The 16,266-nt window shown below is 41.9% G+C and overlaps 3 protein-coding genes across 5 annotated transcripts; 1 reads left to right on the top strand and 2 right to left on the bottom strand.

The window, feature by feature from the left end:
• Positions 1-3,368: 3,368 nt before the first annotated feature.
• On the bottom strand, positions 3,369-6,476 carry LOC120413863 (aspartate--tRNA ligase, mitochondrial). 3 transcript variants are annotated; one of them, XM_039574827.2, is made up of 3 exons: positions 6,330-6,476; positions 6,124-6,211; positions 3,369-6,060 (listed from the first exon to the last, which is right to left on the bottom strand). In XM_039574827.2, exon 3 carries the CDS (start codon positions 6,040-6,042, stop codon positions 3,421-3,423), a length of 2,622 nt encoding a protein of 873 aa, XP_039430761.1. In that variant the 5' UTR covers positions 6,043-6,060; positions 6,124-6,211; positions 6,330-6,476; the 3' UTR covers positions 3,369-3,420. The 3 variants fall into 3 exon arrangements, with proteins under 3 accessions (XP_039430761.1, XP_039430762.1, XP_039430760.1); XM_039574828.2 differs by having other exon boundaries at positions 6,124-6,217; positions 6,330-6,379; XM_039574826.2 differs by having other exon boundaries at positions 6,124-6,468.
• A 1,559-nt stretch (positions 6,477-8,035) lies between these two features.
• LOC120413843 (alanine--tRNA ligase, cytoplasmic) lies at positions 8,036-11,552 on the top strand. Its single transcript, XM_039574798.2, has 2 exons — positions 8,036-8,252; positions 8,417-11,552. Exon 2 carries the CDS (start codon positions 8,422-8,424, stop codon positions 11,323-11,325), a length of 2,904 nt encoding a protein of 967 aa, XP_039430732.1. The 5' UTR covers positions 8,036-8,252; positions 8,417-8,421; the 3' UTR covers positions 11,326-11,552.
• Positions 11,553-11,904: 352 nt separating this feature from the next.
• On the bottom strand, positions 11,905-13,207 carry LOC120413844 (mitochondrial ribosome-associated GTPase 2). The gene is made up of 2 exons (XM_039574799.2): positions 12,999-13,207; positions 11,905-12,942 (listed from the first exon to the last, which is right to left on the bottom strand). Exons 1-2 carry the CDS (start codon positions 13,140-13,142, stop codon positions 11,929-11,931), a joined length of 1,158 nt encoding a protein of 385 aa, XP_039430733.1. The 5' UTR covers positions 13,143-13,207; the 3' UTR covers positions 11,905-11,928.
• Positions 13,208-16,266: the final 3,059 nt, after the last annotated feature.

The following is a 16,266-nucleotide window of genomic DNA, read 5'->3' as shown; positions in this document are numbered from 1 at the left end:
TCAGGCTTGATAATTGTAGTTGATGAGAGCTGATAGTTTGATATTTTTACAACACTTAGTTTTATCACTTTGTTCGCGAATTGATGTTTTCGCGTTCACTAAAAACTTAAAAATAAAATTGCGTGCGCTTGGGATTTTTAGAACAAAATAAAATAAAAAGATTAAAATATTCAATACAAAGAATTATAAATTTTTAAATCTCAGATTTAAAATTACAAAAATTCAAATCGAAAAAAAACTTCAAAAAAATCCAGGGATCACAAAAATTTAAAATCAAAAATAAGAGTGATACAAAGTTTATTTAAATATTTTTTGTCCATCGGCTCTGGTTCATATGGAGGGAAGAGGCAAACATTATTTTAAAAAATCAAGCCTTTCCAAAAAAATAGTTTTTTTTTCATCTGGGGTGAAAAATGTTAAAAGATCAAAAAGTATTTATTTGAATTAATAATACATAAATAAGCATCAATCAATGTTTTCTGAATAGTTTACAATCGATTTTACAATTCTATTATTATTATTTTTTTCGATGAAAATGTAAAATTTAGTATTTTTTTTGCCCCCGATTTTTTGGGGAAATTTTGAAGGGGGGAAGGTGTGTAATAACCCTTAAAAAACATTAATTTTTTTGAATTCTTTGGTTCTTAAACTCCTAGAATTTTAAATGCCGCTATTTTTACCATCACCTTACATTACAGAAAATTTGGAGAATATTTTTAGAGCATTTTTTGAGTCATATATATTTAGGTTAGAAACCAAAATTTTGAAATGAACAGAAATTTCTTGAAATAGTGAAATTTTGGCGAGAACGATTTGTGCTAAATTTTTCAAATCCCTTATTTTTTTGTATTTTTAAGGTTTTTAAATTTAATAATTTCTATACCTTTGAATTTTAATTTTTTTAAATTTTCATATTTTTTTTAAACTTTTGAGTGTTTTTATTACTGTTTTTTCATTCAAATTTAAATTTAAAAATAACAATATTTAAGACTTCATCAATTTAAGATTTTATTATTTCGAAAATTCATAAACTTATAACTCAAAGAAATCAAAAACATAAAAATACAAATATTTAAAATAAAAAAAATCCAACATTTCAAAATTCAGACATTTAAAAATTTCGGAATTCTAAATAAAAAAAAGATGTTCAAAAATTTTGAAATTGAAAAAATTTGAATAGACAAATTCAAAAAAAATAAATTTAGAAATTTATAAACTTTAAAATAAGAATCCAGAAATTCAAGAACCTAAAAAATCTAAAATTAAAAAAAAAGCTCAATTATCCAAAGTCCTTGCCAAAATTTCACTCCGTGTAATCGAATCACGAAACTTTTATTTATCTTAAATTTTTAGTTTTCTGACCTAAAATATGACTCAAAAAATGCAAAGTTGCCATATCTTCTGTAATTTTTAAAAGAGGCATTTAAAATTCCAAGAATATTTTTATTTTTTATTTTTTTATCTTTGTTTTTTTTAACTTTGTTTTTTTATTTTTCTATTTTTATTTTTTTTTCAAATTAGAAGATTTTTTTTAGATTGTACTTTAATTTTCAATAAGTTCAAAAATGTACAAATTCTAATTAATGAGAAAGACAGTTGAATTATTTGCTAAAATTTTTAAAATAGTTTCAAATTTTAAAAATTAAGGGGTTACATACATGTAGAAAATCACAATATTTCATATTACAGAAAATTTATTAAATCCACTAAAAAGATTATTTTCAATCACTCCTGAAACATTCATGAAGATATTCCATGATTAAACTGAGTTAGAGACGATTTTAAGCTTAACATTTTGCCGTGCGCAAAGCGGACTGTCAAACTTTCTGAGTGTTTTTCTCGAAACACCAAGTTGATTTACGGGTGCCACGATATCTCGAGATGGGATGGACCAAATTGGCTGAAATTCGGGGTGAAGACTCTCAAGACATATTCCGTGTGCATGACGAAGCCCGATTTTTAAATTTTGCTTTTTAAAAAATACAAAAATCAAAAACTGACGATTTTTTATATGAAAAACACAAAAATATTTTTATTTTTTTTAAATAAGTTTTTTTGAAAATCGGCCTTCGTCATGCACACAGGACTGGTTTAACGAGTCTTCACCGACATTTTGAGCCGATTTGGTCAAGGCAGTGTTGAGATATCGTGGCACCCGTTTTTTGAAACTGCTAACTTCAAATAGCTATATCTCGGCAATGATACAACCAAATGTCTTCAAATTTGTTTTGATAATAGATGAAAATGTATATTTTAATGCCCTGAAAACAGATTTTAAATAAAATTAAATGTGTGCTCACACCAACCTCTGACTTTTTTGTCGATTTACATGTATGTAACCCCTTAAGCAATAATAAAAAAAAGTTTTAATTTCAAATTGGCTTCAAGAAGGCAACAACCGGCACATGCTGATTCCTTTTGGTACTTAAATTCGTTAAATTGAATTTAATAAAGAATATTTTATAGTGATGATCAATTTTCTTCGAAAATGATCAACGGCTTCACCTTAAAGCTCTCGGGATTTTTAAATGTTAGGATTTTTTTTTAATTTCGAAAAAAGAAAAAAAAAGAATTCATGTTTTTTGTAGAATAAAAGTTGCTCAAATCTCTAGTTTTTTTTTACAGGTCCTATAAACAAAATTTTCACTTTTTGCTTTTTGGGTGTTTTTGAATACCCCTGACTCAAGGCGGTTCTAAAAACACCCAAAAAGCAAAAATTGGAAATTTTGTTTATTGGACCTTTTCAAAAAAAACTCTAGAAATGACCTTCTTTAGTAGAAGAAAAAAAATAATAACATTGAGCATTACAGGGTTATACTATATGGAGTCGCTGAACTCGAATTTAATGTTTTAAAAAATACAAGAATACTTCCCTTGAATTGAGTATCCTCATTTATTTTTTATTTTTGAAACCTTCGGAAAATCGAATCCAGACTAATAAAATGTTCAATTTTGGGGTTGAAGTTTTCTGAATAAAGAACTCAATTTTTATGTTTTTATTTTAGTTTTAAGAATTTTTGAAGTTTTTGATAGTCTTTATTTGAGACAAAGCTGTATTTTTTAAAAGGAATCTGTCTTTTATGTTTTGCAAATTATTCCCGGTAACTTAACTGAATTTATGTGTTTTAATCAGTTTGATAAAGTCAAAAAGAAGTTTAAAGTTAAAAAAAAAACCTTTGGCTGTTGGAGAAATCATATCAGTGAGGAAGGAAAATAAATGTCATGTTGCGATTTAAAGGATGTCTTTATTATAATGAATACGGTCCTGTTTCAACAGTTCAAGAAACAGTCAAATGCAAAAAAAAAAACAAATCAATTCAAGTTAACTGTTATCATTCTTCAAACTAGTTCGAATGCAAAAAAATCAATGCAATTATAAATTAAACTTTTTATCGCGTCAACAAAAATACTCAACACTTTCTACGATTCAACCTTCTCTTCTTCCTCTCCCTCCCCCTCTCCCACATCCACCGTCCTTATGTGGTACAGCCGCTTCTCCTCGTCGGTAATCCGAACCGGCGCCTTCGACAGCGGATCCTTCCCGTTGATGGTCTTCGGAAACGCAATCACCTCCCGAATCGACTTTGCTCGACAAATCAACGAAATGTACCGATCCAGCCCGATGGCGAATCCGCCGTGCGGTGGACATCCCGACTCGAGCGCGTCCAACAGGTGCTGCAGGTGCGAGTGCTCGATTTGTAGAATGTCGGCCAGGACCATTCGCTGCAGGGCGGCTTCGTGAATTCGAACCGATCCGCCGCCAATTTCCATCCCGTTCCAGACCAGGTCGAACGATTGCGAGCGGATCGAGGCGAGGTCCTGTTTGGATCTTAGTTTGTGCATGTCTTCGGGGTGGGCGGTGGTGAACGGATGGTGGACCGTTTCGAGTTGGCCGGTTTCCTCGTTGGCGGCGAACATCGGGAAGTCGACGATCCAGAGGAAGTTCGGGGCGAGGACGCTGCGGGTCACGCGCAAGTTGCGTTCTTCCAGTTCGGTGTAGAGTGCGAGGCGGACGCGGCCCATCATTTCTTGAGCTTCGCTTGCCTTGCCGTAGCCGAGCAGCATCAAATCGCCGGTTCCGAGCTTCAAGCGCTCTTTGATCTCTGCGGTTTCGCGCACTCCGAACAGGTTCACGATCGACGACTCGGTCCAGCTGTCGGACACGACACTGACGGCGAACTTGCACCGCGGGTACTCCTTGAGCACTTTGGTGAGCGCCGTCTTGAAGGTTTTCGGATTTCCGTTGGGCGGTTTGGCCACGATGGCGAAGGCGCCGAAATCTGGGGTGGCGACGCCGTGGCGCATTTTTTCGTTGGACGAGAGGATTGTTGAGAGATCGCGCAGATCCAGACCGAATCGGGTGTCGGGTTTGTCGCAGCCGTACCGGGACATGGCCTCCTGGTAGGTCATCCGGGGGAAGGGCAGTTGGAGGGGGTGGAGTTGACTTGGCCAGGACGCGTCGAGGATGCCTTCGACGAGGGACATGATTTGGTGGCGGTCCGTGAAGGACAGCTCCAGGTCGAGTTGGGTGAACTCGGGTTGACGGTCCGGGCGGGTCGCTTCGTCGCGGTAGCAGCGTGCCACCTGGAAGTACCGATCGATCGCTCCGGACATGAGCATCTGCTTGAACTGCTGCGGACTCTGGACGAGCGAGTAAAAGTGGTCCGGTTTGCGGGTTGGAACGACGAATTCCTGGGCACCGCCGGGAGTTCGCCGGAACAGGGTCGGCGTTTCGACCTCTATGAAGCCGCACCGGTTGATCATGAACTCGCGCATCTTCATGATGATCTGCGAGCGGAGGCGAAGATTGTGCTGGAGTTTGGCGGAACGCAGGTCGATGTACCGGTGCTCGATCCGGAGGAACTCTTTGGCTTGGTTGTGCTCCTGGATGTCGATCGGGAGACGCGATCGTGCCGGATTCAACACTTCAACGCTGTCCATAATGACCTCGATCTCGCCCGTCGCTTGCTGCCCATTCTCCTGTCCGTACGGACGCTTCACGACCGTTCCGGTCACTTTGAGGATGCTCTCGAAGGGGATTCCGTCCAGCTTGACCGTGTTGGTGACCGCTTCCGGCACGACGACCTGCGTCGATCCGTAGCCGTCGCGCAGCGTGAAGAACATGTTCATCCGAACATACTCGAGCCAACCGCACAGCGTGACCTTCTGGCCAGCGTGACTCGCGCGGAGTTGCCCGCAATTGTGGGTTCGGTCCGTAAAACGGTTTATGTTGAGTCGACGCGTCGAAACCGGATTCTCGTAAGGTTTGTTCGGATCCAGCACCTCCAGCTCGTCCACGTAAACCTCAACGGTTCCCGTTGGCAGACCCTTTGCCATTGTCGGCCGTGCCCGAATCGTCCCAGTCGCCAGAATCACAGCATTTTCCGGAATCCCGTTCCTGTGCTCCTCCGGAATCGTGCTAACCCTCAGCTGAATCGCCCCATAACTATCCCGCAACATCATCCGATCCGGCAGATGACCCCCATCCTCCAACCACCCAACCAAGTGCACCTGCCGCCCAATATCGTGCCGCCGGAACACCGCGCAAGTGTACTCCCTCCGCCGAAAATACTCCAAAATACTCTCCGACGAGCACTTGCCGCGCTCCTGCTCCGTCACATCCAGCGCCGACAACCCCTCGGGCCACTCCACCTTCGCGTACCCCCCCTCCGCCAAATTAATCGAATCCCTCCCCATCCCCAAGATCCGCTCCACCAGCACCTCAATGTCCCCCGTCCGCTCCCCCTCGCTCCGCTCCGGATCCGGCCTGGCCCGCACCCGCCCCACCACCGTAACCCGATCCGTCCGGTGCATCTTCGCGAGCTGCGTCCGCAGCGAATTCGGCGCCGTCAGCCGGACCGACCCCGTCGTGTCCACAATGTCCAGGCACCGGCCCGAGTCGCGCGATTCCACCACATCGCCCTCGATCAGCACCAAATCGCCCACGCTACCCGTATTCAGTTTGCTGCACGAGACCTTCTTCGGCGAGGATCGCGCCAGCTGGTTCCCCAGCGACAACCGGCGCCGCTTGACGTCCTCCATGGCGGCGGAACAGAATCTCTACGGAGAAAAGAAATCCCAAATCAACACTCGTCAATCAAAAAGTGACAAATCCTGACTCACGATTGACGACGAAGAAGTAGCTATCCGGAACGGTTCAGTTTTTGCAAGCAACAGCCGGTGGATCGTCGGAACAAGCGACCGGAATCTGCTGCAGCCGGTCATCATCGTTGACGCGGATTTGTGAAAAACGAGGTCCAAGAGAAAGTAAATTAGTTGAATAAAATAGAGGGTTGATTAACGATCAGCCGGTCCATGTGATATCTTACTAGGTTGCGCGATTCGGCTCGAGTGTTGCAGAATATTATCGAACTTAGTCGGAGGTACTAACGAGCGATTAAGATAAGACTAAAAAGAAATTGATGCAAAATCGAATCGAAAAGAGAACTTCTGATGGCAGCTCTGGCGCGGCCGGCTTGATTTTGGTCTGCTTGTCACAACAAAATCAACTGTGAACAATGGAGTGCGTTCACAGAAGTTTATTCGTATTTGTTAGGGTGGTTCATGTTTAATTATAATTGTGCTTGTCTTTAAGTGAAATTCTAAAATTCTTAAACTCTTAGATTCTTAAATTCTTAAATTCTTAAATTCTTAAATTCTTAAATTCTTAAATTCTTAAATTCTTAAATTCTTAAATTCTTAAATTCTTAAATTCTTAAATTCTTAAATTCTTAAATTCTTAAATTCTTAAATTCTTAAATTCTTAAATTCTTAAATTCTTAAATTCTTAAATTCTTAAATTCTTAAATTCTTAAATTCTTAAATTCTTAAATTCTTAAATTCTTAAATTCTTAAATTCTTAAATTCTTAAATTCTTAAATTCTTAAATTCTTAAATTCTTAAATTCTTAAATTCTTAAATTCTTAAATTCTTAAATTCTTAAATTCTTAAATTCTTAAATTCTTAAATTCTTAAATTCTTAAATTCTTAAATTCTTAATTCTTAAATTCTTAAATTCTTAAATTCTTAAATTCTTAAATTCTTAAATTCTTAAATTCTTAAATTCTTAAATTCTTAAATTCAGTGAAACAGTGAACAGTGAAAAATGTAATTACAGGCCACGGTTTCAAAATATGAATGAACAAGTGTTTTAAAATGTATGACCACCTGTCCAGTTGTTTTGCAATCATAAGTTTCATAAATTTCTAAGTAATGATGAAAATTTAATTGTTGTGAGAAAAAAAAGTTGTTTGAGATTTCCAAAAAGTGTCCACGTGGCTAATGGACAAAATTTTGAAATTCTCAATTTCTATTTTTTTAGTTTAAAATTTCTGGTTGTCAATATTTTTATGCCTTAATTTCCTATTTGATTTTTTTTTCAATTTGTCTTTTTCAATGTGGAGTTTCTAAATTTCTAAATAATTCATTTTATTGCCAGAAAATGAAATGGTCATTATTATGGCTTTTCCCTCAGATTTATTCTTGAATCTGAGCAAAAAACCAAAATCGTCTTTTTAATTTTCGGCATTTCGAGATTCTTTATTTGAGTTTCGGCGTTATGAACAGCCATGCCAGATCTTTATTATAAAAATACAGAAATTAGGAATTTTCAGTCGCATTAAAATAAACAAGTCAAAATTATTTTATTTTGGGCCGGCAACTGTTTAACTTTTTCAGCTGTCATGGTAAACTTAGTTAGCTGAACAGAACGTTTATAAAATCTCTGATTATTATTTAATATTAATTTATTCATTTTCCATGCTGTTCTTTTAACTTTTCGATTTCGTGTGAGAACCTCGATATTCACAATCACCTCGATTGAAATTTGTTTGCTGTATACTCATAGTAAAGAAATCTGCAGAAATTTGTCTTCCAAAGCCACAGTTGATTTTACAAGATGCTTGGACCACGTTCACTGATCACCCGCTGTCCACTCCCTCACCGCATCAGACGCTTGAACTTTTTTTTGACATCTCGCAACAAAAACAACACCAACACAGCAAGCCTCCTTTTCTTTTCCTTTTGCCGCAACTCTTTCATTCGTGTTCGGCAAAGCAAACGGTGCGGTTAGAAGTCGTCGTCGTCGATCGCTGCCTCCGTCATCACGTTTTTTTCCACCTCCTCCAGCAGGGCAGTGAAAGGAAGAAAAAAAAGCAACGCAAAAAAGTCCGCATTGTGCGTGTTGAAACCTGCTAAAAAAGCGCTGATTAGCTGTGTTGATTTTTTCCGCTGATAAGCCGACTTTACTGCAGGTGAGTTCATAACCTCCCTCGCTAGTGCCGGGACGAATTCCGGATGATGCAATTAGAATGCAAGTCTCGGACTCTGAAAAGGGCGGAGGGGGGACATGAAAAGTGCCACCACGGCAGAAAGTGAAAGTATCGATTGCAACTACTAAAACTGGTTTCGATTTCAGCCGCCATGGACACGTCGCTGACCGCCAAGCAGATCCGGAACATTTTCCTGGACTTTTTCAAGGAGAAGGAGCATCTGTACGTGCACTCGTCGTCGACGATTCCGTTGGACGATCCGACGCTGCTGTTTGCGAACGCCGGCATGAACCAGTTTAAGCCGATTTTCCTGGGGACCGCGGATCCGAACAGCGAAATGTCCAAGTGGGTGCGGACGGCGAACACGCAAAAGTGCATCCGCGCCGGGGGCAAGCACAACGATCTGGACGACGTCGGAAAGGACGTTTATCATCATACGTTCTTCGAGATGTTGGGCAATTGGTCGTTTGGCGATTACTTCAAGAAGGAGATTTGTACGTGGGCGTGGGAGCTGTTGACGGAGCGGTTGAAGCTTCCGAGCGATCGACTGTACGTGACTTATTTCGGGGGGCATCCGGAATCGGGGCTGGAACCGGATCTGGAGTGTCGGGAGATTTGGCTGAAGTTGGGGGTTAAGGAGGAGCACATTCTGCCGGGAAGCATGAAGGACAACTTCTGGGAGATGGGCGAAACGGGCCCGTGCGGACCGTGTTCGGAGTTGCACTTTGACCGGATTGGTGGGCGGAGTGTGCCGGAACTGGTGAACATGGACGATCCGGACGTGTTGGAGATTTGGAATTTGGTGTTTATCCAGTTTAATCGCGAGCAGGACGGTTCGTTGAAGTTGCTGCCGAAGAAGCACATCGATTGCGGCATGGGTTACGAGCGGTTGGTGTCGGTCATCCAGGACAAGCGGTCCAACTACGATACGGACGTGTTTGTGCCGCTGTTCCAGGCAATTCAGAAGGGAACCGGAGCTCCGGACTATCAGGGGCGTGTTGGAGCAGAGGATGTCGACGGCGTTGATATGGCCTATCGTGTGTTGGCCGACCACGCCCGTACCATCACGATTGCGTTGGCCGACGGTGGATTCCCGGACAACACCGGTCGTGGTTACGTGCTGCGACGAATTCTGCGTCGTGCCGTTCGTTACGCCAGCGAGAAACTCAACGGAAAGCCCGGATTCTTCGCAACCCTGGTGGACACCGTCGTTGAACTGCTCGGGGACACTTTCCCCGAGGTCAAGAAGGATCCGCAGCACATCAAGAACATTATCAACGAGGAGGAGCAGCAGTTCCTGAAGACGTTGAGTCGCGGTCGCAACCTGCTGAACCGCACCATTGCGAAGCTCGGAGACAGCAAGGTCATCCCCGGGGACGTCGCTTGGCGGCTGTACGACACGTACGGATTCCCCGTCGATTTGACCGGACTGATGGCCGAGGAGAAGAACATGACCATCGACATGGAGGGCTACGAAAAGGCCAAACATCAGTCGTACATCATTTCGCAGGGCAAGGAAAAGAGCAAGGCGGCCACGGTAGATCTGGACGTGCACGCCATCTCGGAACTGCAGGAGAAGAAGGTCCCAACGACGAACGATACGTTCAAGTATCACTACAAGGCGGAGAGCATCGATCCGTTGGCCGCGTACGTCTTTGAACCGTGCACCGGAAAGGTCCTCGCTCTGCGCTACAACAACGCCTTCGTCGATGAAGTCCAGGCCGGCCAGGAATGCGCCGTCATCCTGGACAAGACGAACTTTTACGCCGAATCCGGAGGTCAGATCTACGACCAGGGCTACCTGCTGAAGGTCAACGACGAAAGCACCGAGTTCAACGTGAACCTGGTTTACAACCGCGGCGGTTACGTTCTGCACATCGGAGTCGTCGAAGGAGTCCTGCGCGTTGGCGATGAAGTGGCCTGCCACATGGACGTCGTCCGTCGTCAGCTGACCATGAAGAACCACTCGGCCACGCACGCCCTCAACCACTCGCTGCTGAAGGTGCTCGGACTGGACACCGACCAGCGCGGTTCTCTGGTCGTCCCCGAAAAACTCCGCTTCGATTTCACCAACAAAGCCGCCATGACCATCGAACAGGTCGCCGAAGCCGAACGCCTCACCCGCGAAGTGGTCAAGAAGAACATGCAAGTGTACGCGAAAGAGTCCAAACTGGCCTCCGCCAAAGCCATCAAGGGACTCCGCTCCGTTTTCGACGAAGTCTACCCCGATCCGGTGCGCGTAATTTCCTTCGGCGTCCCCGTCGAAGATCTGGAAGCCAACCCGGAAGGCGTCGCCGGCACGGAAACCTCCGTCGAGTTCTGCGGTGGAACCCACCTCCATCAATCCGGCCACATGGTCGACTTTGTCATCACGACCGAGGAGGCCATCGCCAAGGGAATCCGACGAATCGTCGCCCTCACCGGACCGGAAGCCATCAAAGCCCTCAAGAAAACCGAACTGCTCGAGGGCGAACTCAACGCCCTGAAGGCGACCATCGACGCCGACAAGACCGGCGCAGATTCCCGCGAGCACGTCAAAAAGATCGTCGAACTCAACGAGGACGTCTCCCAAGCCGTCATCCCGTACGTGAAAAAGGACGAAATCCGTAACCAGCTGAAATCGCTCAAGAAAACCCTCGACGACAAGGAACGTGCCGCGCGCGCCGCCGTCGCCACCACCGTCGTCGAAGCGGCCAAGGAACTGTGCGCCGCCAACAAGGACGCGCCCTTCATCGTACACCGTCTGGAAGCGTTCAGCAACACAAAGGCCCTCGACTCTGCCCTCAAGGAGGTGCGCAAACTGAACGTTGAACAGTCCGCCCTGTTCGTCTCCTCCGATCCGGACACGAAAAAGATCTTCTGCCTGGCGTCGGTTCCGAAGTCGGCGGTTGAAAAGGGACTCAAGGCGAACGAGTGGATTTCGCACATTTCGCCGAGCATGGGAGGAAAGGGCGGTGGCAAGCCAGAGTCGGCTCAGGCTTCCGGCGGGGCGTTCGACAAGGTGGAGGAGATTTTGGAGCTGGCTCGTGCGTTTGCCGCATCGAAGCTGGGTTAGAAGTAGTTTGGGGCGAGAAGCGTCTTTTGTATCGAACCGGAAGTGCATTTTTGTCAACACTTTTTTACTTATTGCTATTTGAATAATGTGTCGAAAAACAATTGATTGTAATTTGTTCTCGTTAAATTATTTTCCATTTTTTGAAAAACACGCATCAAAAGAAGACCAGATAATTGCATTGGATAAAGTTTACGAAATAAAGCTTGCTTTTTAGGCTCGTAAAAGAACGGTGTGTTTGAGATTTTCATTGGAAAAGAATCAAAAGAATTGAAGAAAAGAAAAAAATTCCGCCTAAAGTTATGCAACTGATTGAAGCGGGACTGTCTTGGTTGCCATGAGAAAAAGCTCGATGTTACTGATTTGACGTCTCGATAACTCCTGGATTTATGCAACTAACCTTGCAAGCAAAAGCTCAACACAGCTAGAAGCATAAATTTAGGCGCTTTGAGCATTTTTCGAAGATGTGACTAAATTTATTTATTATTTATTTTGACTTACAATAAAGGCGTATTTCTTGAAGAAATGTTTGAGAAAATCAAATGTAAATTTTCAAATATTTTTATTCTACATTATATTTACAGACTTTGAATTCTTAACATTTTCCTACTCGGATACCCTTCCCTTCCCCTCTTCCTCCTTTTTCACCCCATCATAGATGATTCGTATCTCCCGCAGCAGCTCCGCCACATTCGTTCCCATCTTGGCGCTAATCGGCACCACCGGAACATCCACGTGGTGCTCCAGCAGCTGCACATTCTCCTCCGCCCCGGGCAAATCAATCTTGTTCGCAATAATCATCTTTGGCCGCTCCGCCAACTCTTCACTGAACATGGTCAGCTCGTGCATCAACGTGTGATAGGCGTTCCACGGTTCCGCCGCCGAGGCATCGACCACAAACAGCAAAATGTTACATCGCTCCGCGTGCTTCAAAAACTGAATCCCGAGTCCCTTGTTCTTGTGCGAGTCCGGAATCAACCCGGGCAAATCCGCCACCGCAATCTGCTCGTAATCATCGTACTGGACCATCCCCAAGTGCGGCTTCAACGTCGTAAACGGATACGCGGCCACCTTCGGTCGTGCCCTCGAAATCGCCCTCAACAGCGTGCTCTTCCCCGCGTTCGGCAGTCCAATAAACCCAACATGCGCCATACTCCGCAGCTCCAACACGTACGACTTGTCCTCCCCCTGTGCCCCAAACTCCGCAACCTGCGGCGCCTGCTCCAAATCACTGATGAAAAAGTGGTTCCCCTTCCCCCCGGCACCACCCCTCGCCGCCACAAACATCGTCCCTTCCCTATCCAAATCCCCCACGACCTTCCCCTCGCCACTCTTCACAATCGTCCCCAGCGGAACCTTGACCACCGTGTGACCGGCGTTCTTCCCGTGACAATCCTTGTTCCGCCCGTTGTCCCCCGCATCCGCATTCAACTGCACCGTAACATGGTTCAAATCCCGAACATCCGCGCTAGCCTGCAGCACCACGTGGCCACCATTCCCACCGTCTCCGCCATCCGGACCGGCGTTTTCGTTGCACCAAAGCCGCAGAAAGGACACGCACCCGTCGCCGCCCTTGCCGCCGATCGTGCGCACGTGCTTGCAGTCCACAAAGTACTGGGTCTGAAAGGAACGTTGAAATTATGGTCCGACCGGACGGAACATTACCCGGAACTTACCGTTGGTTTGTCGGATTTGGCTTTCTTGCTGCGAAGGGCGATCGCAACGCGTTTTGAGGAGAAATTTGCATTTGCCTGAATTACTGGAAGAACTCGGGCGGTCCGCAAGCAGCCGGAAATGTTTCTGAACAGCGGCGAGAACATTTTACACACTTTTTAAAATTAATCATTTAAATCTGAAACTTCATTCAAAATTCGTGCATTCACAAAATTCCTTTACGTATAAACAAAGTGGAGTGCGTTCGCTGGTTGCACGTGTGTTTTGGGCTTCGTTCACGTAATTTGCAAAAATGAGAATAGTGTGACCATGTAGAAACTTTTTGTTTGTCACAAACTTGTTAAAGTCTGCAAACGAATCCGCGTACCCGCTGAGAAATTTAACAACTCGATCGGCCTTCGTAACCCCGATTTTATTCAGCCATCAGACCGATCGGGGCGTTACATTTATTAGAAGGTAGGAAACAACATTAAAGGGAGCGTTCTATCATTACGTTACGCAGTAAGGGGGTTTCTTTGTTACGAAATGTTACGAAAACTGGGGGAGGGGGAGAGTGCTGGAAATGTCTGTTACGTAACGCATTGTTTTTATAAAGAACTCATACAAATTTGCAAAAAGACCATGCATGCATTATTTATGCGTTACAACCAAGGTTACAACCCTCTGAGAAATGTCTGATAGTTAAATAAAATAGGGCTGACGAAAGCCGATCGGGTCGTGAAATTTATCAGTGGGAAAGGGGATGGAGGGAATGGCTCATTTGTAACAATAAGGCTTTCTAGGCCCAGTGGAAAAAAATGCTGCATGTTAATAAATTATCGATAAATTTATAATTTTTTTAAAAATATGAACTTTAAAAGTTTAAATTATTCAATTATTATCTTATATATTTTTTAATAAATAATATGATAAAATAAATTTATCAATTTAATTAATTTTGTTAATTTATTTAGTTTAATATTTTATTTTTATTTGAATAAATATAGTGTTTAATATTTTTTTTAAATTTTATTAAATTTGTTTTATTTTATTAATTTTATATTTTTTTTAATTTTATAAATTTTATAAATTTCATTAGTTTTTTATTTTTAAATTTTTTTATAAATTTTATGAATTTCATTAATTTAATTATTTTATTAGTTTTAATAATTTGATTTTTTTTAACTAATCTTAATTAATTTTATTATTTGTATTTATGTTATGTTCAAGGTTATGTTATTAATGTTAATATTTTAATAATTTTATTTATTTTATTTAAATTTTATTAAAATTTATTATGGCCGTTGCAAATATTTTTTTTTGGCTCGTATCAAAGTCGAGGGGAGGCAAAAAAATAAAATAAAGGTATACAAATTTAAATGACAAGCCTAGGTTTCAACATTTGGATGTTTAAAAATGCGCCCAGTTGCTTTCCAATCATTAGTTTGCAAAATATCGACATATACTTTGAAAAATATTTGCAATGGCCTAGTTTTATTTAATTTTATAAAATTTTAATGATTTAATAATTTTTTTTATTAATATTTTTTAACTAAACAATTTTACTAATTTAGAATTCAAAACCTTAACGGTGCACACCAACCAAAGCTTTTGCACCCAGATTTTTGTTACAGACAATTTAGTATCTTCAAAACTACGGGTACTATCGAAATATTTTTTTATTCATCCCCTAAAGTACTTTACGATTCCGTTGTTGGAGGATTGGGTCCGTAAAATTGACAATTTTGGAATTAGAAGACAACAACTTCCTTCGTTGCTGTGCACCCTTAAAAAGTTTTTTTGACTCTTGGAATTTTTTGGATGTTTGAAATCTTTGGGAACGTTCTAACGCATCAAATTGAATTTTTGGACCCCCTCCCCCCATCATAACAAAATTTCCATACAAACATTACAAATTTTGTATGGAGCGTAACACGGCCTTCGACCCCTCCCTTCCCCTATTGCGTTACGTAATAAAAACGATCCCATTGATTTTGCTATGTTTATGAAATTTTCAGAATCTAAATTTTTGCTGTTTTGCAATTTTTGAACTATTGAATTTTAAAATCTATATTATTAAAAAAGTATAATAATTTTTTGTAGGGCCTTCATATGTTTTATGGACGAGGGAGTCGTGGATTTCCTGGCACAAGTCACTTGAATTGTACTGTCTTTCTTTTCCAATTCGTGAGAAATGGTTGGAATGACAATGATAATCTTTTGAGGTCCTAAGATATACATCGGCTTCTAACCAAACTGTCTCAGTTGAAACATACTATGGTCATGGCCAAGTCCCGCCAAGCCGGGGGTACTTATACATACACATACACATTAGGGTGGGTACGGATTTTGAAAAGTTCTCGGATCAAGTTCTGGTGTGAATCCCCTTGTAGGGCATACCCATAGGGACTCTCACGCCAAATTTCAGCTCATTTGGTTGAAAACTGGCTTGTCTCAAGCGGGTTCAAGTTTACATAGAAATTACTATGGGAAATTTTGAATTTTCGTTCATTCGCTCCTACAGGCCTAGGGAAAAAAAACATGTAGAAACTTCTAGGATGGCCAGAAATGAGCGGAATCGTCTGGAGAACAATTTTCCCTAAGAGACCAGGTCGATTCGTTCAACCCCCATCGACCTCAACGGCAATACGTCCGGGGTTTTCGGAACCAACGGTTTTCCCCAGAAAAGCATCAAATTTCCCTTAGCATGCTATGAATGCTTGATGAACACCGCGACGCCACGTGTCAAACAGCTACTTTTCTAAATCCGTACCCACCTTATTACACATACATACAAAAAAGTATAATTTTTTGTACCATATTTTATTATAAATAAAAATGATTTTTAAGTATTTTTTTTATTTGATATTTAAGATAATTTCAAAAGATTTCAAATTTTCAAAATCTTTTAAATTTCCATGTTTTATAAAATTTTCAAAAATCTTTAAAAAAATTATAAAATGTTTAAAAAATTAAATGCTTAAACATTTTTTTTTATTTAAAGTTGTTTATTTTTTTAAAACAAGCTTTGAAGACCTCTGCTATCGACAAATGACGTTAACAAATTACGATCGAGAAATCACGATCGTGAGTCGAGAAATTACGATCGAAATTGTATTACGATCGAGTGCAATAACACTTGTAGCACCAACGGGGTCAAAACTTACGCGAAGCACCAAGCAAGTTGGAAATGCAACTTCATCCGGCCTTATCTCGGTGAAAACCAAGGTGAAAACTCAGCCGATTTCGATGATTCTTCTTGTTCGATCTGGAAGAATGTCAAGAATCGCC

This window comes from Culex pipiens, chromosome 2 (assembly GCF_016801865.2).
Source record: "Culex pipiens pallens isolate TS chromosome 2, TS_CPP_V2, whole genome shotgun sequence".
Lineage (NCBI taxonomy): Eukaryota > Metazoa > Arthropoda > Insecta > Diptera > Culicidae > Culex > Culex pipiens.
Note: the sequence above shows the minus strand (reverse complement) of the source record. Positions and strands in the feature narration are given on the sequence as shown.

Bases quoted from the DNA above. Each gene is read 5' to 3' on its own strand.
- LOC120413863 (XM_039574826.2), bottom strand. From the start codon at position 6,228: ATGATGACCGGCTGCAGCAGATTCCGGTCGCTTGTTCCGACGATCCAC. The intron at 6,061-6,123 runs GTGAGTCAGGAT...TTTTCTCCGTAG, and splicing joins CTACTTCTTCGTCGTCAATC to AGATTCTGTTCCGCCGCCAT.
- LOC120413843 (XM_039574798.2), top strand. From the start codon at position 8,422: ATGGACACGTCGCTGACCGCCAAGCAGATCCGGAACATTTTCCTGGAC.
- LOC120413844 (XM_039574799.2), bottom strand. From the start codon at position 13,142: ATGTTCTCGCCGCTGTTCAGAAACATTTCCGGCTGCTTGCGGACCGCC. The intron at 12,943-12,998 runs GTAAGTTCCGGG...CGTTCCTTTCAG, and splicing joins CCAAATCCGACAAACCAACG to ACCCAGTACTTTGTGGACTG.